The sequence below is a fragment of the Dromiciops gliroides genome, chromosome 6 (genome assembly GCF_019393635.1).
Source record: "Dromiciops gliroides isolate mDroGli1 chromosome 6, mDroGli1.pri, whole genome shotgun sequence".
NCBI classification, from domain to species: Eukaryota; Metazoa; Chordata; class Mammalia; order Microbiotheria; family Microbiotheriidae; genus Dromiciops; species Dromiciops gliroides.
In genome coordinates this window covers 229,811,854-229,822,970 of record NC_057866.1, presented here as the reverse complement: position 1 = coordinate 229,822,970, position 11,117 = coordinate 229,811,854, and the positions used below count along the sequence as shown (strand labels likewise).

Sequence of the window (11,117 nt, the reverse complement as noted above, 5' to 3'; positions counted from 1 at the left end):
TAGTTTGATGTACTGAAAGCAGAATTGGCTTCCTTTTTAATTTTACCTTTGCATAACATCAGCTTTTTGTCAGTGAATATAGATATATTGGCTGAGTCACTGGAAAATTAGAGAAGTTGAAAACTTTAAAAAGAATTATTTTCTCCTAACCTTGCTGCCTCTTGCACTGTGTGAAGAGGTTAAAACCTGTGTTCTTTAGACCAGTTTCCTCCCTCCCTCTCTCCCTCCTCTCTCCCTCCCTCCCTCCCTTCCTGTCCGCCTGCCCTCAAATATGACAGGTCTCATATAGCCCGGAAAACTACCCATAGAATAGGAATTGAAATTACCACATTATTCCTTCTAGATCAGGAGATCCTAATTCTATATGGAAGAAGAGGAGGAGGAGGAGGAGGAGGAGGAGGAGGAGGAGGAGGAGGAGGAGGAGGAGGAGGAGGAGGAGGAGGAGGAGGAGGAGGAGGAGGAGGAGGAAGAAGAAGAAGAAGAAGAAGAAGAAGAAGAAGAAGAAGAAGAAGAAGAAGAAGAAGAAGAAGAAGAAGAAGAAGAAGAAGAAGAAGAAGAAGAAGAAGAAGAAGAAGAAGAAGAAGAAGAAGAAGAAGAAGAAGAAGAAGAAGAAGAAGAAGAAGAAGAAGAAGAAGAAGAATCATTTTGAAAATGTCAATTAGGATTTTAATAGCTATCTTTGGAATAAACTCCCATCTAACCATGTGCAGCATTTTAAATGAAATCGTGGACACTGGATTGTGAATGCAATTCAGACACTGCCTGCATTTTATACCATTTCCCAGCAATTGGCATGATGCTTAAGTGAACTTCAAGAATGGGATTTCATTCAAATATGGCTTTATATAGAAATTCAGTTTGTCCATTGTCTCAATAGCCATTAACACCTTCATGGAAACCTATCCTCTGGCACAGCCTAAATTCATGTGAAGACACATGGTAAATGTCAGTAATTTCCATTTCATGCCTTTTTTAATAACATTTTCACAAATGTTTACATTATTTACATAAACAAGTTTGCATAATGGAAACACTCCAGAATTGGGCGTTGGCCATTCCAAAACCATTCCAAACCACTTTGGGGGACTTTTGTGGTTAATTGGTTTCTTTTCCTTTTTTGGTGATCTGTACTCTTATCATAATCCTCCTTTGAGCCCTCCTGCTTTGTTACTACCCTTCTTTTCCACCATGCCATAATGCATTAAATACACAAATTCACAGTCTACTAGGGATGCTTTCATCATTTCAGGTCATATTTTCTGACACACATGGAGTCTGGCTTTGGAGGAATAGGTAGCATCTTTCCATACTTTGCAAGACAAGCCTTTGGCACAGTCACATCGCTGGAAGATCTCCAAGCCATGAGAACCTTTCTTACGCTGCTTGGTGCACACCTCCCCCTGATGTAGCACTGGTTTGCAAATCTTGGTCCAGAAGTGACGAGCACAGCAAAACCCTTCCATGCAGTCTGATGACCTCAAGCAGGGGTCTCCTTCATGTCCTGAGTAGATTAAAAAGATGCATATTATTCCCTAGTTCTGGTAGCAGTTCCTTTAAATCAGGCAGCATGGTAAGAACCCTAACTCTGGAATAAGAGAATCTGGGTTCAACTCCCATCTCTGATTCTTTGCCACCTTCATGATCTCGGACAAGTCACTGAACCACTATGGACCTCATTTTCCTCATCTTTAAAAGGAGGGGGTTTGAATAATGAATGATCTTTAAAATTCCTTCTAGCTCCAAATGTAGGATCCTAAAACATTAAATAAATTATTTTGGAATACTGTTTAATATTCTTATATACAATATTTCCATATGAATATTGCTTATTATTTAAATATATTTGCCATTTTTTTCGATCTCTACTCTGAAATCCATCACAGTCAGCTTTTGTAAAATATGCAAGTCCCCACCCTATCCCACTCTCACGACTTTTCCATATTACCTTTAACTTTATAATTTCCTAATGTTAAAAATACAAAAATAGTTGAAACCCAAGCCAGTCAATGCCATGCCTCATTGGATGCTCCAATAAAAAGTGAGATTGGCAAAACTTTAACATTCACAAATAATTTCAAAACCTCATTTCCAAACCCTTATTTATATTATTCATATCAGCTCTGTATTTCATGAATAAGGGTGCTACACACCCATCATAAGAAAAAGTTGGAATTATAGGGATGAGGCCAAGGGTCAAGAAGTGTCATCCATTTAACATCATAACTCCCATCTTTATATGGCCTTAAAATTCACAAAGCACATTCCTCACACCAATCCTAGGAAATATATAGAGCAAATATTATTTTTTCCATTTTACTGATAAAAAAAACTGAGGCACAGCTAAGTTACCATTTTCCTTAGTCATATAAGAAACAAATGCCACATATGAGCTTTAAACTCAATCTCTAAAACCCATTCTGCCATGTTATAGGAGACCTTACCAGAAATAAACCATCCTACAGTATGAATTAAGGACAGTTTCTTGATGGACTGAAAATGCTGCCAAATCTTGTCACCCATGAATTCCTCCCTCCCTATCCCCCAAAAAGGTATAATAAATGAAAAAATGGGGAAGTTTACTGAAATGGAAAAAAAATAAATATGTTATTCTAACTGGTACTTCTTAAGCTTAGGGAAAGGAGTTGCAGAGCAAGGATGTGAATACTTCTCTACAGTCTATTATCAATTCAATTTGATGTGAGAGAAATTTATTAGTCAATATACATCTATTATGTGTCAGGCACTGTATTTGTTTTGTTGTTCAATCATGTCCAACTTTTCATGACCCCATTTGGGGATTTCTTGGCAAAGATACTGAGTTTACCATTTCCTTCTCCAGCTCATTTATAAATAAGGAAACTAAAGCAAAAGGGTTAAGTGACTTGCTCAAGGTAACACAACTACTACATATCTGAGGCTGGACTTGAACTCATGATGATGAGTCTTCCTGACTCTAGGCCTTGCCACTGTACCACCTAGCTGCTCTAAGCACTGAGGATACAAATACGAATAACTAGTTTGTATTTATTCACTTTGTGGCAAGTAGGCAGTACAATGGATACTTAGGCCTGTCCTTATTGTCTTCTCCATTGTGCACAGAGACAGCAGTATTGTTTGATGAACTGTGAACAACTTGACTATTCTCAACAATACAACGATACAAGACAAGTCTCAAAGGACTATTGATGAAACATACTCTCTACCTCCAGAGAAAGAACTGATATTGATGGAACAGACTGAAGCCTGTTATTTTTCACTTTCTTTCATTTTTTTCTTTTAATTGTTTTCTTGTATAAAATTACTAATATGATAATATTTTATATAACCATACATGTATAACCCATATCTGATTGTTTGCCAGCTCAGGGAGGGGGAGCGGAGGGAAGGAAGGAGGGATAAAAATGGGAACCCCAAACTATAACTAAAAATGTTTATTACATTTTTTTTTAAATGTAAAGAAAGTCCTTGTGAATAGAGATTGTTTGATTCTTTGTTTTTGTATCTCAAGTGTACAGTGCCTGGCATATGGTAGTTGTTTAATATGTGCTGCTTCTCTCTTTTTTAAAATAGTATTTTGGTTTTTTCTAATTATATGTAAAGACAAAATTTGACATTTGTTTAAAAATTTTGAGCTCCAAATTTTCTCCCTTACTTAGTTTCCCCCTCCCTAATATGGTAAGCAATTTGATATAGGTTATAAATGTGCAATCATGTAAAACATATTAGTCGTGTTGTAAAAGAAAAAACAGAACCAAAAAAAAGACAAAAAATGAAGTGAAAATAGAATGTTTTGATCTGCATTCAGACTCCATCAATCAGTTCTTTCCCTGGGTGTGAATAGCAATTTTCCTCATGAGACCTTTGGAATTGTCTTGTATCATTGTATTGCTGGGAATAGCTAAATCATTCATAGTTATTCATCATACAAAGTTGCTGTTATTGTGTACAATGTTTTCCTGGTTCTGCTCACTTCAGTTAATGTAAATCTTTCCAGGTTTTTCTGAAATCATCCTGTTCATCATTTCTTATACCACAATAGTATTCCATAATATGTGCTTCTTGACAGCTATATTTAAGACAACTATCTAACACTATAGTTTGCAAGACACTGTGGTTGTCATTCTTTTCATTCATCAAGCTAATAATCTATTAGGGGAAATTAGAGCCTCACATAGATAACTACAAGAAAAGTTAGAATGAGGCAAGTGAAAAAAAGTCTGCATATTGGAGGAGATATTAGTTCTGGAAGGTATATTGGCAAGAAAAGAAAAGCCATAAAGCACTGGCCCTGGATTCAGGAGGACCTGAGTTCAAATCTGGCCTCGGACACTTGACACTTACTAGCTGTGTGACCCTGGGCAAGTCACTTAACCCCAATTGCCTCACAAAAACAAAAAAAAAAGAAAAGAAAAGCCACTTTAGTTGGACCTTGAGGGGTTTCTACAAATACAAATCATGGGGGCTGATAGTGATGGGAAGCTTTTCCAGACCTATGAGATGGTTGTTTATTTATTTAAGACTGATTTAAAATTAAAAAAAAAAACAAACATAGCAACTTTTGTAATCCAACCTTTTATGTGTGTGAGCTTAGAATGTGGTCTTCCTAGATTCTGCCAGCCTAAGTCATGATGTGAGTAGTGTCCATGATTGCGGTCTCTATGGCGCATGCCATCCAGTGCTGGGATGTGAGGAGTTAAGATGCTTTCAGTAACTGGGATACAGATACCTGGAAAGAATGATGGGAAAGATTAGGTTAACTCATCTATACATAGTAGTGATTTTCCATTTCTTTATCTGGTCATGCAACATCGAAAACAGGAAAAAATTAATAGATAAATGACATTCTTAACCAACCAATTGACAAGCATTTATTTAACATTTCCTATTTGCCAAGCAGTGTGCTTTTAGGAAGAAAGGAAAGAAGGAAGGAAGGATGGAAGGCAGGAAGGAAGGAAGGAAGGCAGGCAGGAAAGCAGGAAGGAAGGAAGGAAGGAAGGAGAGAGAAGCCTTGCCAGAAAGTTTCATTCCAATTTAGCCTCATTTGAGCCTTGCAACATCTGTTAATTAATATTTATAAGTTTATTTTAATTTAATTAATTCTTTATTAATTTTTTTGAATTTAACTAATATTTTTTGGTTTTGTTTTTATTTTTTAGTGAGGCAATTGGGGTTAAGTGACTTACCCAAGGTCACACAGCTAGTAAGTGTTAAGTGTCTGAGGCCAGATTTGAACTCAGGTACTCCTGATTCCAGGGTCGGTGCTCTATCCACTGCGCCACCTAGCTGCCCCTTTAACTAATATTTTAAATAATAAATTGATTTTTGTATTAGTCTGAAATCACCAGGCTTTCAGTCTGGTGATAACTTATACCCCAAGCCTTGTCCTATACTCTTGTTGAGTTCAAGCAATATATATGGAGCAATACAGGAGTATGCTGGTAAATGTTAACTACCTTTGGTTGGGGGGGGGGGGAGTTGTGGCGGGGTGGGGCAGAGGATATGTACACAAACTTTTCAGTTTAAACTGCATTATTACTTAATTACTTACTTAAATCTAAACAATCAGCTTGGGGGCAGCTAGGTGGCTCAGTGGATAAAGCAATGGCCCTGGATTCAGAAGGACTTGAGTTCAAATCTGGCCTCAGACATGGGAAGAGAGTAGTTTTGACCTCATATGACTAGATTAAAGTATAAACAGGGAAGGATCCTAGGATTATAGATTTAGAAATGGAATTGGATGTCCAGGGGAATCTACCATGATTCCCTCATTTTTTTTTTATTTATTTTTTTTTTTGGTGAGTCAATTAGGGTTAAGTGACTTGCCCAGGGTCACACAGCTAGTAAGTGTTAAGTGTCTGAGGCCAGATTTGAACTCAGGTACTCTTGAATCCAGGGCCAGTGCTTTATCCACTGCACCATCTAGCTGCCCCCGATTCCCTCATTTTAAAACTGAAGACACGTCACCCAGCACCACGGTGTTAGCATGTGGAAGAAGGAGGCTTCCATTACTTCTTCCTCCAAATCCAGAATTCTTTCCACTACTGCTTCTTATCGCATTTCCATGGCACTTCAGAGTTTATAAAGCTCATCAGATCTTCTTTATTCTATCTCATTTATAATTACTCTTAATCCTCCAACAGTTTCTGTCCTCTGATTACTTTCCTCATATACATAGTTATTTAGGCTTTTTTAATAGAAAAGCACATTTAGCTGTGCATGTGAAATGAATCTTCAGAGAAGCAGCATGAAAGGAAAGCAATAAGCATTTCTGTAGCACCTACTGTGTACCAGGCACCGTGCTAAGTGGTTTTTACAACAATCCTACATTTTACACTAAAGGACACTGATCCAAACTGTGTTTAAGTAACAGCTAGTAAGTATCTGAGGCCAGATCTTCCCAACTGCAGACCTAGCACTCTAGAAACACACTACAAACACCCAGTAATCTCAATAGGCACAATGTAGCATATAGCTAGTATATATGCAATAAGTACATATGTAACAAGTAATAATGTCCAAGAAAGGCAAACGAGGTAAATTATTTTCAACATCTTAACCTACAAAACCAGACAGTTAGTTGGCACTGAGGATAGGTTAGAGTGTTGGACTTGGGAGTCAAGAAGACCTGAGTTTAAATCCTACCTTAGACACTAGTTATATGTGACACTGCCTATATCACTTTATTCACTCAGACTCAGTTTTCTCATCTGTTAAATGGGAATCATAGCAATACCTCCCTTTCAGAGTTGTGAGATTCAAATGATATAACTTATATAAAGTGTTTTGCAAACCTTAGATACCCACCCACACATACACACACAATGCTCCCAAAGTTTTAGTGCAGTTCTAAATTCAGTGAAAACTAGCATCTACAGCAAGTTAGGTACAGATAGAGATAAAGGTATATAGGCATACACACATATATAGTTATAGTTTTATAGTTGTCTATAAATAGTTATATATAGTTATATATATAATTATATATAGTTTGAGATATGGTTATATTAATAAACATATTGGTAAATTAAATTGATATCACTATCATTTATGTGATAATTGTTGATTATGTACTATTAATAGTACATTAATGATATATATTATATCATGCATTATTTTATATAATTTTAATAGATAAAATATAACACAATAATATATTCTACACATACTAGGAATTAGTCCTCCCATAATCCCAGGCTTCTAACTAAAAGAAGGAATCCCCAAACTTAACAAGCCTGACCCCTCAGTAATCAAGTGAGTCAATCTTTGGGACATGTGGAAAGAGAAGAGGAGCGCTAGGAAAATAGCCCTTCCGTGTACCATTGTTGCAGCGGGTGCCAGGGCAACACATGCCGTCTCTATGGCAACGCTTCTTTTTTCTTCTACACACCAGGCAGGCTGAAGAACCCTGGTGGGGACTGTTGCAGTATCTTCCAACTTCACATTCCTTATCACTGCTACAAGGATAGGCCTGTCAACAATTTAAAAAATATAAGAATTATGGTTAGATTATAAAATGCATCTGGGGAAGAAATATAATCACATGGTCAAATAAATAAAACAATTAATAATTCAACCTAGAAAAATGATGTTAATATAATATTAAACATACTTCTTATGTAGTACTAATAACTCTGTGAAACCTTAATATTAATAAAAATTATTATTATATTAATTATTATTATAGTTATCAACAGATAATGGGGCAGATTGTTTCAATTTTTAAAAGTTGGAAAAATCTTCCATATCTAGGAATTTTATTATTAGATATTAGAAAGGCTATTGATCAGTGGCCAAGTTCTAGTGAGCTTTGAACAAAATGGCACTTGTGGCCAGGAACTCAAATCATCACTGATTCACTGCATAAGCTTTGAAGTCTCCTCAGCCCCTAGTGTAGCTTTATTTATTTGATTGTGTTAACATTGAAAATTGACTGGAAATCCATCCTAATGGGATATGTCCAAAACAAAACAGAAGGAATGACTGATATCTCCTGGCTGGAACAAGAATGGATCACCAATCATATCCCTGCACAGGAGGAACAAGCAAGAGCTTCTCTGAGAAGACATGGGGTAAAGTATGGTTGGGATAGAAAGCAAAAGAGAGATTGAATAGACCTGGAGTGTAAGATAGATTTAAAGGAGCAGAGCTAGGAAAAGGCAAATGGTGCATACCTTTCAAATTAAGTCATCATGTTGTTTATGAAACATAAAAAGAAATAGTTCATTCAACAATTCAACCCATCCTATAGCCTGTTACCTTTGAGTCACTCAGACAAAAAGTATTTATCAATGCCTGACTAAGGACCATCCTAAGCATTGGGTATGCAAAGTTAAGACAAAAAAAAAATTTAAAAGACTTTAATTACTGCATAAATTACTTCTGGGATCAAATTCAATGAATCAGTTAAATTTGCATGTCACCAGAAAAAAACATGTTGTAGTTTCTTACATTAAGATAAAGTTCAAAAGCCCTAACCCTTTGTTCTTGGATCCCATTCTCCTCCTGAGGTTCATTGAAGTCAGGATTCACAGCACTTAAGAAATTCCTTATTATTTTCATTTCTGCTAGTTAGAAAACCAAAAGGAATTCTTTTTAGAATATTATATTTTCTATCCATTATTGAATTACATATTAAGACACTTTTTCAATCATATCAAGTTCAGTAAGTCACTTGCCCTCTCTGCGCCTCAATTTCCTCATCTGAAAATTAAGGATTTGGACAGAATGATCTCTGAGGTCTGTGATCCTCTAATGAGATCACTTTTCATGCATTGCTTGAGGTAGTATGTATTAGGAAAAGCACTGGCCAGAGATTCTGAAGATCAAGGATATGAGCCCCATTTTTGTCTTTTTTTTTTGAGCAACAAATATTTATTTTATTTTTTCCAGTTACATGTAAGGGTAGTTTTCAATATTCATTTTCATAAGATTTAGAGTTCCAAATTTTTCTCCCTCCCTCCCTCCCTTTCCTCCCCACCTCCACAAGACAGCAACCAGGTTATATATGTACAATCCACGAGTGCTCTTTTTATCAGTTCTTTCTATGAGGGTGGATAGTAAGCTTCCTCATGAGTCCTTTGGGATTGTTTTGGATCATTGCATTGCTGAGAGTAGTTAAGTTTTTCACAATTGCTCATTGAATAATACTGCTGTCACTATGCAAAATGACCTCCCCAATTTACTCACTTCACTATACATCAGTTCATGAGTAAGCATTCATGAGTCTTTCCAGGTTTTTCTGGGATCATCCTGTTTGTCATTTCCTATAGCACAATACCATTCCACCACAATCACAACCACAGCTTCTTCAGTCGTTCCTCAATTGATGGACATTCCCTTGATTCTCAATTCTTAGCCACCACCAAGAGTTGTTATAAATATTTTTGTGCAATTTTTCCCCCTTTTCTCTTTTTCATGATTCCTATTGTTAACTGTTTCCCTTCCATCCTATTCCCTTCCCTATGATATTTATTCTATTATCCATCTTCTTTCATCTTATCCATCTTCAAAAGGGATTTGTTTCTGTCTGTCCCCTCCCTCAATCTGCCCTTCCTTCTTTTCCCCCTCTCTCTTTATCCCCTTCCCCATCTATTTTCCTACAGGGTTAGAGAGATTACTCCACCCAATTGAGTGTGTATGTTATTCCCTCCTTGAGCCAATTCTGATGAGACTGAGGTCTTTGAGCCAATTCTGATGAGTGTTAGGCTCACTTACTGCCCAGATTAAATAGATTACTCCACCCAGTTGTGTGTGTGTGTGTGTGTGTGTGTGTGTGTTAGTACCTCCTTGAGGCAACTCTTATGAGTTTAAGGTCTTTGAGACTTTTCTGACGAGTGTAAATTTCATTTACTGCCCTGCTCTTCCCCTACTCCATAAGCCTTTTCCTGTTTCTTCATGTAGGATTTCGTTTCTGCCCTTCCGTCTCCCCCAGTGCATTCCCCTCAGCCTTCAATTTTACCCTAAAAATGTCATCATGGGGCAGCTAGGTGACACAGTGGACAAAGCATCCATCCTGGACCCAGGGGGGATCACAGTCAAAACTCAGCCTCAGGCACAAGATAGTCACCCACTGCAAGACCCCAGGTATGTCCCCCAACTCCAATTTTTTATGGTTCTCTAGGGTCTTGTATTTGAAAGTCAAATTTGCCATTCAGTTCAGGTCTTTTTATCACAAATACCTGAAAGTCCTCTTTTTCATTGAAGTCCCATTTTTTCCTCTGAAAGATTACGATGAGTTGTGCTGGGTAGGTGATTCTTGGTTGTAATTCCAATTCCTTTGCCCTCTGGAATATCATATTCCATGCCCTACAGTCCTTTAATGTAGAAGCTGCTAGATCTTGTGCTGTCCTGACTGGGGCTCTACAGTACTTGAATTCTTTCTTTTTGGCAGCTTGCAATATTTTCTCCTTGACCTGAGAGCTCTGGAATTTGGCTATAATATTCCTAGAAGTTTTCCTTTTGGGATCTCTTTCTGGAAGTAGATTCTTTCAATTTCTATTTTACCTTCTGCTTCTAGAATTTCAGGCAATTTTCCCTGAGAATATCTTGGAAGATAATGTCTAAGCTCTTTCCTTGATCATGGTTTTCAGGTAGATCAATAATTTTCAGATTATCTTTACTGGCCCTATTTTCCAGGACAGTAGTTTTTCCTAGAAGATATTTCACATTGCCCTCTGCTTTTTATTCATTTGGATTTGCTTTATTGTGTCTTGGTTTCTCATAAAGTCACTAGCTTCCATTTGTTCAGTCTTAATTTTTAGGCAATGATTTTCATCAGTGAGCTTTTCCATTTGGCTTTTCAAGCTGTTGCCTTTTTTCTCATGTCTTTCCTGCATCACCCTCATTTCTCTTTCCATTTTTTCCTCTACCTCTCTAACTTTATCTTCAAAGTCCTTTCTGAGTGCCTCTGTGGCCTGAGACCAATTCATATTTTTCTTGGAAGCTTTAGATATAGGGGCCCTGATGTTGACATCTTACTCTGAGGGTGCACCTCGGTCTTCCTTATTACTGAAGAAACTTTCTATGGTCCTCCCTTTCTGTATCTGCTCATCTTGCCTTTCTTTTACTTGACTTTTAGCTTCTTAAAGTGGGGCACTGTTTCCAGGCTGCACTAACCC

The 11,117-nt window shown here is 37.1% G+C and overlaps 1 protein-coding gene across 1 annotated transcript in view; it reads right to left on the bottom strand.

Annotated features, from left to right (window-relative positions):
* Positions 1–565: 565 nt before the first annotated feature.
* Positions 566–11,117, bottom strand: part of DKK2 (dickkopf WNT signaling pathway inhibitor 2) — a 152,582-nt gene continuing 142,030 nt past the window's right edge. The window contains exons 2-4 of the mRNA XM_043971833.1: positions 7,318–7,468; positions 4,571–4,726; positions 566–1,501 (exon numbers count right to left, since the gene is read on the bottom strand). Of these exons, the coding sequence (XP_043827768.1) occupies positions 1,251–1,501; positions 4,571–4,726; positions 7,318–7,468 (558 nt within the window). The 3' untranslated portion in view covers positions 566–1,250. The remainder of the gene's footprint in view (positions 1,502–4,570; positions 4,727–7,317; positions 7,469–11,117) is intronic.